Raw genomic sequence first — 20315 nt, 5'->3', positions numbered from 1 at the left:
GTGATTGATTTGGATCATATTTAGCGATTATAGCATACCACATTAAATTCCGCTCCAGGAAAATTTTAGAGGGTGTGCCCTCACTTCCCAAGGCCATAGCACATGCATGGAGTGTGTGACAAAATTAATCAAACGTCCCGAGTCGAGCGAAGTGAGCAAGCTATAACTTTGACCTGACTGTTTAAAAATAAAAATCTAATTTAATTTGTGCCCGGAATTTGTAATAGATTTTGACATCTTTTACCTTCCATTTTCTTTACTTTTCTCCCTTTTCCTTTTTCCCCTCTTGATTCTTGGATACTTTTGGGAGTGAAGTGTATGCCCAATCTGTACATAAGTGAGATATGTTATAGTCGTACTATGCATAATCTCTTGTAATTTTTCTCAGGAAAGTAAATCAACTGCTGTACCCTATATTGTTTCTCGCCCTAGATGGCGCTTTAACCTTTATTGTTTTTAACAACTTTGCTTCCGCATATCGTGACGTGCCGGTCGGTGCAGAACTGGGTTGTTTGTTTCATCAAATATGCCACTTTGTCACCTCTGAACATACATATACGAAGTGAGTATGATATTCCATACCTCTTCAATCATCATGTAATTATGTGTAATGATAACATTTGTGATTTAATTTGAAAATTATTTGCTTTGTTTGAATCAGATTAAGTTGTGACATATCATCGCGGTGCGTGCGGCGTACACTTGTCTTTCAGTCTCTGTAGAGGTCTATGCCCTGAACTCTGGCGTAGCTATCGGTACAGCGCCGCCCGGGTGGGAAGTGTTTTGTGTGAAAAAAGATCATCATCTGCTATAATCTTCAAAGGGCTCTGCAGCCTATCTCAAAGATGAAATTAGACTTGGATGCATGGTATGATGAGGAGTGAGGCGAGTCTAAGCCTAACTGAAGATTATTTAATTATATAACCAGCATTCATGTGCAGCCCAGGGAGCTCTGCCTGGCTGTGGCTCTGGCTGCGGCTCTGGCTGCGAAGCGGGTTGGAGCCCAGGACTCGTATCATACTAGTCAAACATATACTCTCCAAAATGGGGTAGAATGGGGTTGCAACAGTAATCCAAATAAATGGGGAAAAATGAATTAGGGCCTATGCACTTTCCTCGATTATAATGGATGAAGGTCTCGTGACACAGAATCCTGACTGACATCGAGGCACAACCTGGACCCTGAAAAAAAGGAAAAAGTTTTGTCTCGTTCGTTCTCCTTCTGTCAAAGTTTAAAACAAAATGGCTGATCGATACCAAAACAAACGCAAAATTGACAACTTACTTTTTCTTTTTTGAGGGTTCAGTTTGTGCCTCGATGTCAGGATTCTATGTCACGATAGACCTTCATCCATATAATCGAGGTATTTTTTTTTATGCATAATTTATTTTTCCCCTTTTATTTGGAGTGCTATTGCGACCCCATTCTACCCCATTTCAGAGAGTATGTTTTTGACTAGTATTACATGGAAGGGCTTCGGTCCGCTTCGTGGGCTGGAGCTCCCTGGGTTAGGTGAGTATTTGCTTTGAGTACTAGTAGCCTACTGTAGGCGTAGGGACCATTAAGGATTCGGCATAATTTCTCTATCAAAGTCACTTCATACATTTTCCCAATTTTCTTTCATCTTGCCTCTTTTTAAGTGCAACAATATGAAATGTAAAATAAAGGGGAAGATCTGAAAATTTGGGTTCAAAACAAATGGAGGGTTGTCCACAAAATCAGCCATTTTGAAGCATGTTTGCCAATTTGAGGATCCCCATAGAAAGTATGACAAGACTTTTTAAACGTCCATCACTTGCTTATTCCATAACCGATTTTGATGAAACTTGTTTTAAATTGTTCCTCTCATTTCACTCTTTCCAATAAGATTGATTCTCTTCTTGAGTTTTGATTTCCTTAAAGCTTAAAGGACAAGTTCACCCAAACAAGAAGTTGATTTGAATACATGTAAAATGAGAAAAATCCAACAAGCACAACACTGAAAATGTCATTGAAGTATAATATGAAATAAGAAAGTTGTGACATTTTAATGTTTCGCTTAATTTCACTTAATAGTTATATGCACATCCCGGTCGGTATGCAAGTGAGGGAACTGATGACATCACTCACTCACTATTTCTTTTGTATTTTATCATATGAAATATTTTTATTTTCTTCTCATTGTACTGTGAAACAAAGTTCTATTTCGCACTGAACATATGGCATTACCATTGTTTAACATTTTATGGTTTGAACAGTCAAGTTGGTCCATATTGTCAAATATGTAAAAATTGATATATTGTATAATTCTAACACTGAAAAGCAAAAGAAATAGTGAGTGAGGGACATAATTGATTCTCACATTTGCACGTGACTAATTTGCATACAACTATTTTGTAAAAAAAAATAAGCAAAACTTTAAAATGTCATAACTTTCTTATTTTACATCCAATTTTGATGAATTTTTCAGCATTATGCTTGTCAGATTTTTAGGGACAGTGATTTTCCGTTTCAAAAAATGGCCTTTTCCGTTTCAGAAAATCTCAAATTCCGTTTCAGCACGTCAGAAAACGGAAATTCCGTTTCCCCATAGACGTTGTACACACGGAAAAGTGACAATTCCGTTTACACATTGAATAGCAAAATCAAAGCGCATACACTTGCACTGGCCAAAATTTGTATCTGCTACTGTACCAACAACACAATAGAATCCGTTCTAATCGGATCTATGCTGGTGTATTTAATGATTTTTCAAACTGATTTAGCATGCATACATCCTCGCCTTTCACATAATTAGCATTATTTTACGGTGAAATTAAATTTCATCGATAATTTTGGGGTTTTTTGGACATCGTTATCATCAGTCAACGACTTTCGCCAATCCGCCATCTTGGATTTTAAGACCACGATATCGTGCTGTTACATCTTTAAACGTAGAGGGCAGCAACACACGACCGTGCAGTTGAGCAATCTGAAGCGATGTGAAGCTCAACCCGGCCGGCCGGGTACGATCGCGGGGTACTGATGTCGAGAGCAATCACGATGTGTGAATTGTCATGATTGTAGCGAAGTGAGATCGTGTTTTCTGGGGTTTTGTGGCCATTTAATATTCTCATTTTGTTGTTATTTTGGAGTAATTTCTGTTGCTATTCTGTGTATTTTGAGGGAAAATATGTTTTCCGTGATTTTCCGTTTGAAATGCCACTTTCCGTTTCAAAAGGCCTTTTCCGTGAATTCCGTCCGTTTTCCGCGATCGCGGAAAATCACTGTCCCTAGATTTTTCTCTATTCAAATCAACATTTTTCTGAAGTGTACTTGACCTCATTTTCTGATGCGGATGCATGCATTTGGTAATACAAGGCTGGTTAGTTATACAATCACTGACTATACTCTTTTTCAAAAATACTTGTAAATTACATAAGAAGCGTTGTGGTGTTCTGATTCTTGCCTTGCAGTCAGAGGGTAGTGTGAATCCCACTGCTGCCTAGCATCGTTTTGCAAGGCATGAATCCACAATTTGCCACTCTCCACCCAGGTGTTAAATGGGTACCCAGTAGGATGCCTATGTACTGTGGTATGCCTAGCAATTGAGTCTTGGAACTCTTGTTGGAATGCTCCCCAGGGAGTGGAGAAAATGCATACATATTGTGTTCGGGCATGTCAGGATCAAGTGACCGGGGTAATAATAATTGCAATGTAAAGCGCTTAGAATTGAGGTGTAATAAGCTAGCCTTGAGGACTCCATGATGATATTTTAAAATATTTGTACATCTACTTTTTCATCATGGAGCCTTGAAAACCTTCCCATGTATACAAATAGATTTAAATGCTAGCTAACAAATTGTATTTGTTTATCATACATTTCAGAAATATCCCTCATACAGTTTATCATAAAAGACAGGTGACACGAGAGACAGTCTTTGTAAAGACCCTTTCGTGCAATCGGACCCTGGTGGCCAAGGCCTAAATTCTTAGGCTTTCACTATTCCCTATTTTGTTTCCAACATTTTTTCTAGCATTTATACCAATTTTTTGTATTATTATTCCTTTCAGACAAGGCATTTCATTATCGGGGTTAGACCCCTTTATATGTAAGTGCATTAATGGGCAAAGAGCACAGAGAAGACCCCCCCCCAAAAAAAGAATAATAATAATGATTCTTTCAAAATTAGACTGGAAAAACACTGGTCCTCCATAGACCAAATTCTCCCATAAAGTCCACACATATGTTTAATAGTCAGTTGTTTTAATTCGAAGGAACGATCGGAAGTAAGTCAGGATAATTTACTTCTTCTGCACAGTGATGATGATGATGATGAAGAAAAATGATAAAGATGAGAGTTTATAGGCAAAGAAACATTTAGGGCTAATCATCAGAAAATGTACACATGTGCATGACATGTAGAATTGTAAATAGGCCTATACGTATGTTGTCTTTAAGTTCCCTTTAATAGCTCTGCTAAAATGTCCAGGAAGGAAGGCTAGACAGAGTTCAGAGACCTGGAAAATCACTATCTGATCTACAAAGAAAGACAGAGCTCATGAAGGAATAAGAGAGAGAGATAGAGAGAGGGAGGAAGGGGGGGGGGGCACAAGGCAGAGTGTCGAAGCACATGTTGATGTTGCCTTACAAGAAAGTGTCTTGATGATGAGGATGATGGTAATGATATGGTGGCATTGAAGGCTTTTTTTTGGGGGGGGGGGGGGGGGGGCAAGTTAGTGATGTGTATGCAGTTGTTTGACCCTCCAATTTTTTGTCTGCTCAGGCCATTCTGTAGCTTCTGTTTAACAATAACGATGATCATTATTTGTTGCTTTTGATATTGCTTTTGTTGCTGTTTCACTTTTATGTGTATTATTTTTTTATCCATTTTTATATAGAGAGAAGGAGAAACAGTAAGAATTGTGTTAGGGAATAGTAAAGCCTGGATTTCATGGGGCTCACAGATGTTTTCTGACAGTTTTGCAAGGATGCAAATGTCGAAAAATGGAAAAGTCCAATATATGTATCTAATGTGTGCAAAACATGCGCTTAAATGTTCAGAAGCGTTGCCAATTGTTTGTAGCGGTTGCTAAATTTTGTTTGCAAGTAGTTTTACATTTTCTTAATTTTTTTTTGCTTTTTAATCGTGAGTTACCCCTCCAAGCTACCCTCGAAAATATTGGCAAAGCTTCCAAGCATAAGTGCACGACTTGCGTACCTTTTTCACATACAATATGAATGTTGGACTTTGTCATTTCTTACACAGACTTGCAAAACTTTCGTAAAACATTTGTAAGCACCGTAAAAATTAGGCTTTGGATGTTCAGATTCTGGGGGGGGGTAGAGCTATTTTCAAGATGTATCTTTTCTATTTTCATGACAGGTGTATTAATAGGAGAGGGTTTGTTAATAGGGGAATGTAATATTGAGATTCGTTTGGGGCATCCTGTATTGTGTTTATTCTTAGAATGTTTTATAAATAAAAGGAGAGACTTCAAACATCTGGGATCCTAGGGTCCATTAATTTATTATTTCCTTTTCGAGTTCTCAGCCTTCATTCCATCGTGCTCTCTCATTTAAAAAAATCTTTTTGATCTAAAGGAACAATCCTTTCTGACAGAGCTCTTCTACATGTACGCATAGTGAGGGTTGAATTCTAGCTCGGTAACTTGTGTTTACAAAGCACTAAATGAAAATCTACTATTATTATGTTTCCAAACATTGGCTCAGATTGTCACTATTTAGAAGGGCATACATGTACGGTAGTTGTACATGGAAATTCATGGGATGATTTCACTTCTCAAATTTGTTTAAAATTAGCCTTTCTGGTTTAATATGTACAAGAGAAAAGCTTGTATGTCCTGTGTACTCTCACATGTAGGTAAACTAAGTTTGGTATCAAGCGATTGTGGAAAAAATAAATGGAGTAAATTGCAGTGCAATACTTCCCTGGCAATCTAACTTTTAGATATTGTATGACTTGATGTCTTTATCCATAGAATGCCAATTCAAGATTTAAGTTTCGATTTTCTAATAAAGATTTTCAAAAATTGTAACAAAGAAATTAACATAATAGCTGCCTCGGCAAATACTTGCTCATATTTTTCACTTTTAGTTCTCGAATAGTTCTCATATGCAGATTAGTATGAAGCTTTGAGACTGATATCTCAGAACTATTATACAACTCAGATTCTAAACTACTGTACTAAATTTTTGAAAACATGACCTGCAATAGCCCCCCTTCAAAATTTGCTGAGGAGATATTTGATGTTTGATTCTATTTCTGTGGGAAATCAAATATTTCCTCTTTCTGGTCTAATTTCCTTGAGAGAGTGATCACTCCGCTCTACTCTCTGAATTAGCATATTTTATCAGTGGCAAAAAGAAGCATGATCACATTCACCAGGGTCATTTGGAAACCTTCCTTTTTTTACTGAAAACTTTAAAGCTCTTGAGTTCCTTGGAAAATTTTAATGTGTCTTGCCCTCACCCCCCCCCCCCTCCCCCCGGAAAATGTTCTGCATACGTTAGAAGATATTTGAGTATAATTTGCATTATTAACCTATTACTAAAGCTAAAGGCAGGCTTTTTTTTAATCTCCTTTTTTACCAAACGCATGCCTTTATTTTCAGCCTTTTATACAACATTTCAGTTCACAAGATAGCATAATGCAACCTGAATATTGTGGTATTGACACTGGACATTAAAGGGAAAGTTCACCTGACAAAAAATTTATTGTAAAAATAGCAGAAAAAATAATTAAAATATATTGATGTAGGTTTGAGAAAAATCCATTAAAGAATAAAAAAATTCATAATTTCAAGCAATTGATTTGTGACGTCAGCCCAAGCAGCTTTCCTACATGTACATAGTGTATGGTAAAAATCAATGAAATGTCATTTTCTGGAAAAATTGAAAATTGTTTTTACTGTGTCTTCAATATATGAAAAGACAAATCATTTCCTACCCGTTCCTTAAAAAAGAAAACAAAAGGAAGTCATGACAAACCATTTAAAAAAAAGCAATTTATGCTTTATGTAATATATAGGGCAGCTGCTTGTTTTAGATGTCACAAATCCAGAAATAAAAATTTCATGAACTTTGTCTTTGATAATCTTAAATGGATTTTCTTCAAACCTTAACCAATTTTTTATTGCTATTTTTACAACAAACTTTTCTTCAGGGTGAACTTCCCCATTAAATACCTGAGCAAACTTTCAAGCTGTCTCTTGCAGGTCTCCAAAACATTGATGATTTAACGGTATCATGCCGTAAAGTTCTTGGTACCCGGTAATTTTTTTTCAGGAATTTTAATCTTGTCTGCAGGTTTCGTGAAAATACAAAATTACGATCACAAAATGCAAGATCATTCATTCCTTTAATAAGAAAAGGTAAAAATAAACTTGTTTCCTTTTGTGTTTGACTTGTTAAATGGAGCCCTGTGTGATCCATAGGCCGACCTGGGATAAGAATCTAAATCAGAAAGGATACGAGACAGCAGGTAGGAAGAGTTCCAGTAACAAGGATGCAAACCAAGGACATTGAACAGGAAAAACATGTCTCACTAATATTACAGAAAGAAAGCAGAATTCTTCAAGCCAATGATAGCATCAGAGAGAGATAGACACTGTTCTCACTCCCTTCCTAAAACTAGTTTAGTGGAAACTAGTTTAACGCATAGTGAGAACGGTCGAAGCGGTCTTGGAAGCGATCTTCCTTCGGAAAACCACCTCGCGATGTAGTTTTCAAGTTGCTTCGCCTCGGTAAACTGATTATAGCACAAGTGAGGACACAACCGTTCTTCGGGAAGTGATCTTCGCACATTTTGAGCGCGCTACTCCACACGACAGGTGTAAAATCCCTACGCTGTGGTTTCGAATTTCGCGGGAAACGTGTCACCCCACTGAGAGCGTTCCCATAGCAACAAGATCGCTTTACGTGAAGTGATTTTGAAAACTCCTTTCCTGTGATTGAATGGTTTCCAGTAAACTAATTTTAAAAAGCATGAGAACGGTGTCTGTTCTCATCTTCTTTCTTGAACTTGTTTCCCTTCACTTTGCTGGTGTCCTCATCACCATCTTCTTCGCTGCAGTTTCGCACGAAATATGTGACTCCAGTGAGAGCATTCCCATACCAACAGGACCACTTTACATGATGCTATCTTGGGCTAATAGAACTCTGCTTTCTGTAATATTTTAATAGTGAGACATGTTTTTCCAGATCCACTTCACGTAAAGCGATCCTGTTGCTATGACAATGCTGTCACTGGAGTCACATATTTCGCGCAAAATTTGAAACAGCAGCGTAGGCATTCTACACAGTTTATTTACTGAGAAGCGCATCCAAAAACAGACACACTCATACATGGAATGATCGCTTCCCCAATATGTCCTCACCTACATTTAAAACAAGCTTTAATAGCAAGGCAAAGCGGTCTTAAAAAACATATCGCATTGTGGTTTTCCAAACTGGTTTGGACGACTATTAAAGTACATGATGTACATTAAGAGAGTTGTTTTCCAAGGCTATTTTGAACGTTCCCATTACTCGTTAATCTGGTTTCCACTAAACTGGTTTAAGGGGGTAGATAAGAACAGGGTCAGAGAGAATAGTCCGGTGAACACACTTTCATAGAGGTGTTTATTAAAAAACAAATAAAATCATTCAGGTCTTTGACCTGTGCATTTAAAAGGTGAGGTTTAGGGAGGAAAGAAGAAATTTGTGGATCTGTTTTTACATTGGGATCATAAAATAAAAATGTGAAAATGTAATTTTGAGCAGGGCGGTGAGAGATTGAGGAACAGATATAGATCGATAGTGCAGGTATCTAAATAAAATCCACTTTACAAAAGAGTCACAGTATGGGAAAGGAAAACCTTACTTGGAAATTATGGGAGGTATATTTTGAATGATGTTAAAAGTGTTTTCTATTTTGAACAGTGAGGAAAGGTGCATTCAAGGTATATATGTTTTTAACTTTTGAAATTGTATGGAATTCCTGTATTGGTCACTTGCCCTACAGTGCAGTCCATGAACATTAAAGTAAAATTCCCTCTCTATTGCTGTCAAAATCTGTACAACCTTTAGAACCTGTTCAAAGAAAATTTCAAATGGGGGGGGGTACAATTTTGTACATTTGGATCTGCTGCGGCCTTTAAACAAATAGCAAATTGTTTTTTAAAGGCAAAGTTCGCCCCAACAACAAGTTGTTTTTAATTAATTAAAGAATATTTATTAAAAACAAGCAATGAATTCGTAATTCAAGTAGCATCACAAGTTAAGTTAATCAACTTGGTACTTTCTGCTCTCGACTTCCCCTTTGAAATATCATAAATCCTTTCCAGTTCACGAATCACAATGATCCCTCATCTTGTCTTATTTGCTTTTTAACGTTTTTAAGAACTTTTCCTTCCCTTAGGGTGCGTTTATGCGCCACTTTTTTACTCTACACGTAGAATCATGATTCTGCAGAATCACGATTGCGGGAATAGTCAAAGTAAAAATAAATGTCTTACATATTGTGTTAGAAGTAAACAAAATGAGGTATAATAGACTGAATACTGAAAGCAAAAGATTGATTTTTTGAGAGCCGAAACACGTGTGAAAAAGTTGACCTATATGTAGGCCTAATAATTCTTGTGTCAAACTGCGCACTGTGAATGCGCACTGGATTGGCCCGAATCTGAGGAGAAACAGCGCTAGAATGACGGTCATCTAAACCCTGATTTTGTGCCTGTGATTCATGTTTGTGTTTTGAATCATGATTCAAATCATGATTCTGACTTGAGGTCGCATTAAACAAGCCTACTTGTAAGAAACGATGTTCGTTCTATGGGGATGCTCTTTTATATTCTGTATAATGTTTCTTGATCAAATTACAGGAGCATAATTAAGCATTTGTGTCTGCCTTTGCAGGCTGTGAGATGCATTGCTAAAGGCTAGTTTATGCAAGGATGAACAAGATGTATTCAAGTCGGCATTTGGAAGGAAAAAAGAGAGGATTGATTGATAGTGCAGTCATGTATTTGATATGTGTATGAACCCTACACAAGGGGCCCAGTAATCAGATTTCTCTTGCTACAAATTCAATTCTATTAAGCTATCAAGTTAGAAGCTACAGTGAAGTGTGTGCACATACATGTATGTCTACAGAATAAATATGAACATTTTGTGATCCAAGTAAAGAAGGGAGAAACAGATACTGGGGTTATCTATCATTCTTTGATCATTTTACATAAATTATTTGCATTTAAATCGAATGGATACAAAGGTCTACAAATTCAAGGGCTACATATAGATATGTTTTTTTTAATGATATGACTTTCATGTACAATATGAGCTCAGGGTACTTGGTGAGGGCTGTACACCCAAGGATTTGGTTCACTATTATTCATGTTCAGCTAACAACATACATTTAGCCAGGTGCGGATCCAGCATTTTTCAAAAGGGGGGGGGGCACATTTTCTGAGGAAAGTTTGACAAGCAAAAAAAAGAAAGGTTTTCACCTAAAATTGAGGGTCATTTCATCCAAATAAAATTCAACAAGCAAAAAAAAAAGAAAGTCCTCACTTCTGTATGAATTACATATTCCCATTAATAGGAAACTAGAAAATTAATTAAAACTGTTATTCAATGCCTGCTGCAAAATAAAGAAAAAATATCAAAACGCATATTGCAAAACCCAAAATATGAAGAGAAAAATATTTAAAGTTTAACAAATGCAAAATTCATTTCACATTCGTTCTTTAAAATTCCATGCAATACGGAAATACATTGATCATTCAAAATAAAAATGAGATGAACATTTTTGATAAAAAAATAGGCCTACAACACTAAACAGGGTCGTCAAGAAAATAAGATGCGCATGTGACGTAGGAGTTCCAATGAGTGCCCTACATTTTTTGGGTCGGGAGACGCCTGCACAAAATGAAAATAAATTAATTCGAAAGTTAGAAGCATCCATGAATAAAAAAAATGTAAAACAATCTATGTGAACACGAGTAAATGATATAGAATAACAATTTTTTTGAAATGGTTTAGCCCCCAAAATATGATATTTACTATCAACTCAGACATTGGTACTATCAGAACAGGAACTAGCTGTACCTACGGGGGGGGGGGGGGCAGACTGGAGATACAGCACATGCAAGTGATGTATCCCTGCCCCCCCCCCCCCTCTGACGAGCTTGGAGACCTTTTTTGGTACGAAATCCTCCTATATTATTGTTGAAGATCTTTTTTTGTCAATTTTTTTGGGCACAAAATCCTATATAATGGTTGAAGATCTTTTATTTCATTGTCAAATGTTTGGGCGTGAAAAACAAGTGATAAGCACTGGCGGCGGAAGCCCAAAAAAAATTTAAGGGGGTCCACCTGAAATTTTGTGATGGACACATGTGAAAGAAAAATTGACAAGCAAAAAAAAAAGAAAGAAAAATGGTTATCAACTAAAAATTTAGGGGGACCTCCCCCCCTCCTCAAATTTAGGGGGACCTGTCCCCCCCCACTTCGCCGCCTATGGTGATAAGTACCGGTACGGTAAGTTGAGCCGTGCCATGCCTCATGCACCAACGTGAATGCTTGTGACATGTCAAGACGTACTCCCGGGGCCGGCGGGATCTCCGGTCCGCGATCTGGAATTACAGTGCATGCCATGAATGAACGAGGCGATCCCAAACTCGTAACTTCTGGGCGATCCCCCTTCCGCGCGGAGTGCATTCATAAAGCCCGAACTAATGTCGCAGCACGCACAGAACGTGAAAAGCATGTATGATCGTTACGTTTGATACCGCCAACCAAACAAGGCGATTCTCTTCTCGTGACCGATCGAACGGTACACGTTCTTCCGTGGACTATTGTCCTTGACTGGCTGAGCGAAACGTAGTTTGAGATACGCAACACGACATCCGGGTTGACCCGTCCGCGCACACTATAACGTGTAAACGTGAGTCAAAGAATTGTGACTGGTACTGTACATGTATGTATGCTGTGACTTTCAAAGGGGGGGAGGGCACACTTGTGAAATAACGGCATATTTACATTACAAATTTTGATTATGGCTCATAAAGGGAAGGGGGCATGAGTCCCTACATATGGGATCATACAATGTAGACGGCAAGTAGGGTTATATTTTGTAATAAAGCTCATTACAGACAATGCATGTATTGTAAGAATTGCTCAGCAAGTATGACAGTGCAAGAAATTCATTACATGTCATGTACATGCCCCTCTGCTCAGATTGGGGTATTTCGAGAGTTTACTCATAAAAGAAAATGTCAGTTTTGATGAATTTAGTGAGTGGTTGTGATTTTAATCCAATAATCAGGTTTTTATGGATATAGGGAACCCATGTCAGTCATATTGTACAGTGCTTCTGATTTTCATCATGATCTGAAATGCATTACTTTTATTTTCCCTTCATATTCCATTGTTTTCATGAGAGATCTTCCCTGTGCCTCAAATGTGAACACTATCATAATTTGAAAATTCCCTATTGAGACCCTTTTATACCTGGCATCCAAGCGTGAATACCTGTTACACCTGTATGCTTTGCTGAATGCTGTGCAGACTAGGCTCTTTACACCAGGGTGTTTTAGCCAGCATACATGTACATGTATGTCAATGTGTGTTGCAAGCTATTTTCACAATCTTATTTCTCAATATCATCAAGAATAGCCCTTTCACACAAAGCATAACTTTATGTTTTGTGTAATACCAAAGGGCAATTCTTGATATTACGAATGGATGCTTCATATTAAGATGTAAAATTTATTGAGAAAAAGCTTGCCTTGTGTCAGAATACATTGGCTAAAATGCCCAGGGGCCCATTGCAGAAAAAGATGCGACCACACACAACTAAAAAAATCAGATGAAATCAAATAAAAATCAACTTGACTTTCAAATTTTAACTGCGGGAACATGCATTTTTAATAATTGAGGTAGAGACTTGGGCTTGATTGTTTGAGTTGAGTTTAAACACAATTAGCCATGTTTAATGCTCGGTATTTGTTGAGCCATTGAATGCTTTGGTTCACCCTCATGTGCAAATGTCGTAAAAAAAAATCTAATTCAGATAGCGTAAACACAGCCCATGTGTACCTCTTACTTTGCACGTTGGCCTGCCATGAGAAAAGTGCACTTTCATTCAATGCTTGGGAATAACAGGAAATGGAACGGAGACAGAACAAGGAAGTCAGAATGTAATTGTGGAGTATTAATTAAATCCAAGCTGGCCCATTTTATACGATATAGGTTGGAGAGGGAGAGGCTGCTGTATAAACTATGGCAGAGAGCCAGACTATGCTTGCAAAAATTTAGGTTTGTGAGTGAATGAATGACTGACTGACTTTACTGCTCTGTTTGGGATTTTTTTAAAAAGGTGAGACAAGGAAAAGAAGATGAAAGATTGGACAAAGAAAGATGGTTAAAACTTTTTTTTTAAGAGAGAGATAGATTGACATTGATTGCAAGGTATTTCAGAGGCAAGCAATACAACTGGAAATCTCAGTGGCTACTTGATGCAAAGGAGTATAGTACTTGTATTAAAAAAGGTACAGTAATATATTATGATGTGGTGCTGGTTATTACACCTGCTTTTATTACCTAGAGAATTTTACATTTTTAACTTAGGACTCTGAGGGTTTGGAAAATAAAAATGATTTTTGTGTTACAGTGTGTTAGCTTGGCCGACCTGCGTAGAAGTGGTCTTCAACTTGGGTTCAGATCAAGACTGTGTGCTGGTATTCTTCAGTATTAGGTCCATGCTACCTGTTGGTCCATTGATTGTTTGCAAGTTTGGTACACTATAATAAGCAGTCGGGTTGTTATAATCGCCACTTGTAATTTCATCAACTTCTTTTTTGGTCTATTGTATTTTAGAAAATATAAGAGAGATGTGAAGATGTGCTCAAGAAAGATTGAAAAAGAAAAAAAAATAAATTAAACTAAAAGGATGATAGTGCAGGGCATTCAAGTATATTTTAATCTATGATAATGAAAGCGTTTATTAATACCATGTAATGATATATGTAAATTTAATGTTTATTACAATGTAGCACAATACTTAGTTTAATATAGAATAATATTTTATTTTTTAATGAAAACCATAGTAATAATTTGATCTCTTAAGTTATAGATAATTGATTTGCTAAGCGCATAGAGATTACCAATATTATGCGCTATATAAGTACAATATTATTATTATTATTATTATATCATAACATAAATGTTTGATAATAAAATTATAATACATGAGATTTGTACAATGCACTTTCCATCTTAGATGCTCAAGGCACTTCAGAGCAGAACAACAAAAACTATTTACATGTACATATAGTATATGTCTGAACAATAAGTCAATGTCTATCAATACAGGTACATTTTATTACATGTATAGAGTTTATACAGATACTGGTAGGTTCTGGGTATGTTCTCATTTTACTTTCAAATGCCATTTTTTTCTTCAAACTATATTTTCTACAGTGTTCAGTCATTCCGAAGATTACTATTTTTATATTGTGCATTATCCTGTATTCAATTGTATCTTATAAAAAAGTATGTTTTTTCTTTCTCACTTAATTTCTTTCCAGAATCTATCTTGTTCATCTTCATGTTTTACTGAAGGAAGTTGGTTCATTTGAGATCTAGGAATCACCACTTCCATCACATGGTGCTACTTCAGGAATCCTTAACCAAGCAGGAGAGGCTTTGTGAAGTGTAACTCCTATCATAGAAACCAGTGTGTGGGACTGAGGCAGCTTTATTATGGGGCCATAGTGATGTAACAGATGAAAGGCCTTTCATGAGCTCCATTATGAAAGTTGACGATACATCTGCATCAGGCATACTTGCTTGTAATGTGACGGTTAGTATCCTCCTTTCCGAAGGTTTTTTTTTCACAGTTGGCAAATATTTTTTATTTCAAGAGAAACAGCCTTAATGATAATCCTTTCTTTTTAGTTCCTGAGAAGAAAAATATCAAGGATCACATTTATGCAGGTCTCCATGTTTTGAATATCACCCTTTATTAATTTATGTCAATTATTTGATTTGCTGACATAAACTGAAGATGGTATTTAGAGTGAACGTCGTACGGTGCATATCTCGTAATGAGATGATCATGCTTTCAAAAGACTTTAAATGATCAACCTGGCTTTAACTCTGGCAGTTCATGTTCACAGCTACATGTATTCGTCAATAAAAGAAATTTTAATTTTAGATTTAGATACACCTGGGGGGGGACACTGCAATATGATTTCTTGCTGAAGGAAATAAGCTCAACTGAGATTTGAACCTCTGTCCCCCTGATTTAATAACAAACTGTGCAAACAATGGTTGTTTGGCCAATCTGGATCATGATTTCATTCACATTCTGTTCAAATACTGACTAGAAAACCAATCAGAAATTGTTTTTGTATACTTGCATTCACAAGGGGGGGCTAATGTCGGAAGGCTTTTATTAATAACAACTTCACTGTATCGGATGTACTTTGTACGAGGCCTCACATCATTTCCATGGTAAAATACACAGTGTCATATCCTTGTAATAGAGAATGTTACTATGAAGAAAGGAAGTTCACTCTTCATGTTACACTACTGTGCACATTCAAAATGTAAGTTAGGAGAAAACAAGCAGTTTTGATCTACTGACCCAAGTGAGTTTAAGATATACACTTGTACATGTATATATTTAGGGCAAATACTTGCATTTATTTAAAACACCTAAATGGATCTTGTTTAAAAAATATTAAAGTTTGTCCATTATGAAACAAATATGTATTTCAGCTTTTCAAACAAACATCATATTTGTAGGATATGTTCAGGAATAACTGGTTGAGGATGATAACAAATTAAAATGAAGTAACATAGATGTACAATGTACACAGGGGGAGAAAATACGTCAACATCAGAATTATAATACTCGCTTTTCCCAAATGGCCTAGCGCACTCACAATTTCAGTTTGCCTAATACCGTACATACAAAAACATTTAGACTATAACAAACCTATTAATAATGAAGGCAGTTGCCTATGAGAACAAAATAGTTTTTCTTGGGATTTCTTGAATGATTCAATTGTTGAGGATTGTCTTGATAATATGAGAGAGAAAATGACTCTCTACAATAAAAGTTTCCTGTTATATCTTGCTGCGAATTTAAATGAAAACTTGAAATACTCCTGTTCTTTGTTTTTTTTTGCTCAGTTACCGCCTCCCCCTCTCTCTCCCCTATAGGCCTTTACCACTGGGCCATCCAGGGATGTGGCATACCACAGTGTTGCCTTGCCGAGGAAACAGTTATTGTCCCCCTTTTTTCAGCAACAGCAGAGGATGGGTTTAATTTCCTGTTTGTTTGTCCCTGTGGAGCCTACAGAATGCTGCTCTTGCTTGCCAAGTTTTCTTTCCTTTCACCCTTGCCCACATACTCTCTCTCTTTCTGTCCCCCCTCCCGTTTACTCTCTCTCTCTCATTCTATATTTAAATGCGCACACCTATTTCTGGGACGCAGCGAGCATCGGGGGCATCAGGTTCCGGTCTTAGTTTATATGTGCCGCTGCATGTTGACGACTCTCTCTATCAGCTGGCTATAACTTGGTCAGTTAGTTCATGAAGCCATTCAGGGGTGATATCTTGCTGATGTGTGTATGCGAGCTGGAGGGGTCTTCAAGATCTCTGCATTCCACTTGTATGCTTTCACTTGAGGAAGTTCTTGCCAAAGCTATAGACGTGGAAGTTCTCTTGTGGATGTCTGTTTGACACAGGATTGTAATGGAGATTCATAACAAGTTGTGTAGCCTTCAGCTAGGTGAGATTAACTCAGATTTATTTCTTCTTGTTACATCTGTAGTTGCCAACTATTTATCAGGAACATTCTCTATATTGGATATAGCCAAGTAGAATGATTTTCAGCTGTAACGACCCTGTGTCTCTATTTTATTAAAGTATTGTCAGTAGTGATACATGTGTGTAGGAAATACAGAAATTTTTCTTATCTTTGATGACATTTTTCATATAAACTTGTTCCTCTCTTGGACTGGAACAGTTGGTATATATTTTATGACTTTTTTCTTTATTGTTCCATTTTTGCTTGAAATTATAAAAATTAGGGAGTTCTCGAAACTGCAATGAGGACGGATTGAAGAATATATCGAAAATGCCTATCAAATCACAATGAACAGCTGGGAGGTCTTTCTTGAAAATTGACGAACTACATGTACATACAGAACAGCAATTTTGTCCTAAATGTCTGAGCTGAAGAAAAATTGCATTTATGTTGTATGTCCAGGATGAAACTGCTGTTTTAATTCACCACTTTTTGACAAAGACTTGGTTGTGCTTTGTCATGAAAGGTGTTTGAATCTGTCATGTGTCATTTCTCACGTATATCTGGGAAACACTGATCCCAAACGCATCCTTTTCCATGTTTACAAAATACAAGACTATGAGAAATGAAGAATACAAGCAAGTCTATAGTACATAGTCAAACCTGTCTACTCATGTATAGTGACCAAACTGATTCTCATAGAGACGGTTTATAAAGGCTTGGTTTCACTGCACTTCACGGATGCAGAGAGGATGTATTACAGAAAAGAATCTTGCCATCCGTTGGAAAACATTACATGTATGTATTCGTTGTGCACTCTTTGCATACGTGTTTCATACGTTCTATACATGTATCCATTGAGCATCCATCCACTGTGATTTCATTGTTTGCTCATTTTGTCCATTGTCTGGAGCAGATGAAAACATATGGAGGCACCCCAAAATTTTGCTTATCCACTGTATCTGTTATCCAGTGGGTTCAGGCTGTAAGAAAATATTGGCAAAACATCAGCAAATTTTGTCACATTTTGCATCTGCTCTGAGAAAATCCGAACTTCTCGACAAGCATCAAGAAATCGCCAGTTTGCAAGCAGAGGTATCCAAATATAATGTAAAGTTAAATGTGATACCAACTGAATACTTACATGGCATTTAAAACTCCATCTGATACAATTATCTAATACCTTTGTCTGTTTGATTTATTTACTGAAGCTTTGCAAAACGCTCGTATGAAAATTAAGGTTACACTTTTTTATAACACTTTTTTGAGCCGAGCACGCACTAGTCTATTGTCATGGAATTTTGAGATCGCGATACTCAAGAACCCCTTGACCTACTTTTTCCGTCAAGCTAATTTGACTTTGGAATCTTGCCTTCCGTTTGGGATTTATGATTTTGATTAATTTTGTGTGAACTGAGAAATTTTTGATTGAAAATCAAATTATGGTCACCCCATCATAATATGCCTGTTCTGGGAAGCATTTCTGGAGCGTTGTGGACCAGTGGATAAGTCCTCTGACTTTGAAACAGAGGGTCGTGGGTTCAAATCCCAGCCATGGCGTAATTTCCTTCAGCAAGAAATTTATCCACACTGTGCTGCACTCCAACCAGGGTGAGGTGAATGGGTACCTGGCAGGATTAATTCCTTGAATGCATGAGCGCTGAGAGGCAGCTCGAGCTAAAGCCGGGGTGATAATAATAACAACGCACCTCGGAATAGAATATTTCTAGATAGATGGCGCTATATAAATGCCTATTATTATTATTAAACAACTTCTCATTGAGTGACAAATTTGCTCTCATCCAATCAGATGCAAGGCAGGGCTCCACACTAACCCATTTTTTCTACTGGTCCAACCTATTCATGTCGGACCAGTAGATACCCAGTTTTTCAAATTTTTACTGGTCCGAACCTAAAATCTACTGGTCCCAAAAAGTAAAGAAAACATTAAAAAAAAGGCGCAAGTTTATTTTTCTAGCCTTTCGTGACCCCGAAGGAATGAAGGACAAAAAGAAAGCAAGACAGAAACGAAGAGAGTAAGAAAGAAAGAAGGAAAGAAGGAAGGAAGGAAAGTCGGAAAGAAGGAAGGAAGGAAGTGAAGGAAGGAAAGAAGGAAGGAAAGAAAGAAAGGATGGAAGGAAGGAAAGTAAGAAAGAAAGGATGGAAGGAAGGAAGGAGGGAGGGAGGAAGGAAGGGAGGAAAGAAGGGAGGAAAGAAGGAAGGAAAGAAGGAAGGAAGGAAGGAAAGAAAGAAGGAAGGAAAGAAGGAAGGGATGGAAGGAAGGAAGAAAAGAAGAAAGGAAGGAAGGAAGGAAGGAAAGAAGTAAGGAAAGAAGGAAGGAAAGAAAGAAAGGATGGAAGGAAGGAGGGAGGAAAGAAGGAAGGTAAGAAAGAAAGAAAGGATGGAAGGAAGGAAAGAAGGAAGGAAAGAAGGGAGGAAAGGAGGAAGGAAGGAAGGAAGGAAAGAAGGAAGGAAGGAAAGAAGGAAGGAAAGAAGGAAGGAAGGAAATAAGGAAGGAAGGAAATAAGGAAGGAAGGAAAGAAGGAAGGAAGGAAAGTAAGAAAGAAAGAAAGGATGGAAGGAAGGAAGGGAGGAAAGAAGGAAGGAAAGAAGGAAGGAAAGTAAGAAAGAAAGGATGGAAGGAAAGAAGGAATGAAAGAAGGAAGGAAAGAAGGGAGGAAAGGAGGAAGGAAGGAAGGAAAGAAGGAAGGAAGGAAGGAAAGAAATAGAGAAAAAAAAATTAAAAGAAAGATTGAAAAGAAAGAAGGAAAGAAAACAGGAAGAAAACAGAGGAAGAAAGCTAAAACTATTATCATAAATAATTTGTTTCTTTTTTGGCTCAATTAAAATAGCTACGAAAGAAAGTCAGAAACCAAGTGTATCAACACACACATAAATGCATATGTGGGGCTAATATGTATTCAGACGATACCACCCGAGACCCGATCTGTTTGAACCAAACAGAAGTGAAAATTTACCCTTTTACTGCTTACAGATGACAGAGTTACTCCAATTTTTAGGAAATATGGACATTATAAGAGCCTTTCATGAGTATGAACCGTGAATTTTGACAGTTCTGTGAGAGATTTCTGCCAGAGTTTAGCCAGGCTTCGTTCGTGCGGCCAGTGGAGAATTCACCATGTGGACATATGGAAAACTAGCGGACAGAAGGTCCTCGCTGCACGCGCGCACCCTTATAACACGCAGAATTCCCTTGCATCATACCCCTTTTTCACAAACAAATGTGTATCAAGGACAAGCGTTGATTCAGATAGAATTTCCGCCCCCCTGAAATGAATGTTAATAACTTCTTCTATCAGATGACCATATTTTTTTTTACATTCAATTGGTGGGAAATATGGCACTTTATTACATTAAAATCACTAAAAACCATCCATAGTCAGGAATATGTATTGGGATAATGGGTTAGTGGGACATTTTTATAGTACCCGGGTGGATTACATCCGTCGTCACATCGTTGGGTGATGATATCAAGAATTTCCGCCCAGATTATAATAAAGGGCACATTATAA

General features: G+C 37.3%; 1 protein-coding gene across 6 annotated transcripts in view; it reads left to right on the top strand.

The window, feature by feature from the left end:
* The first annotated feature begins 459 nt into the window (after positions 1–459).
* The window catches only part of LOC121423908 (tyrosine-protein kinase ZAP-70-like), a 70976-nt gene continuing 51120 nt past the window's right edge, over positions 460–20315 (top strand). For 2 of the 6 annotated variants that reach the window (XM_041619451.1, XM_041619450.1), the window contains exons 1-3: positions 460–562; positions 14552–14826; positions 16194–16764. In XM_041619451.1, the coding sequence (XP_041475385.1) occupies positions 16728–16764 (37 nt within the window). In that variant the 5' untranslated portion in view covers positions 460–562; positions 14552–14826; positions 16194–16727. Of the gene's footprint in view, positions 563–14551; positions 14827–16193; positions 16765–20315 lie in introns of those variants that run through there. The other 4 variants (XM_041619455.1, XM_041619454.1, XM_041619452.1 and 1 more) reach the window with 3 other exon arrangements.

Source organism: Lytechinus variegatus, chromosome 11 (genome assembly GCF_018143015.1).
Source record: "Lytechinus variegatus isolate NC3 chromosome 11, Lvar_3.0, whole genome shotgun sequence".
NCBI lineage: Eukaryota > Metazoa > Echinodermata > Echinoidea > Temnopleuroida > Toxopneustidae > Lytechinus > Lytechinus variegatus.
Note: the sequence above shows the minus strand (reverse complement) of the source record. Positions and strands in the feature narration are given on the sequence as shown.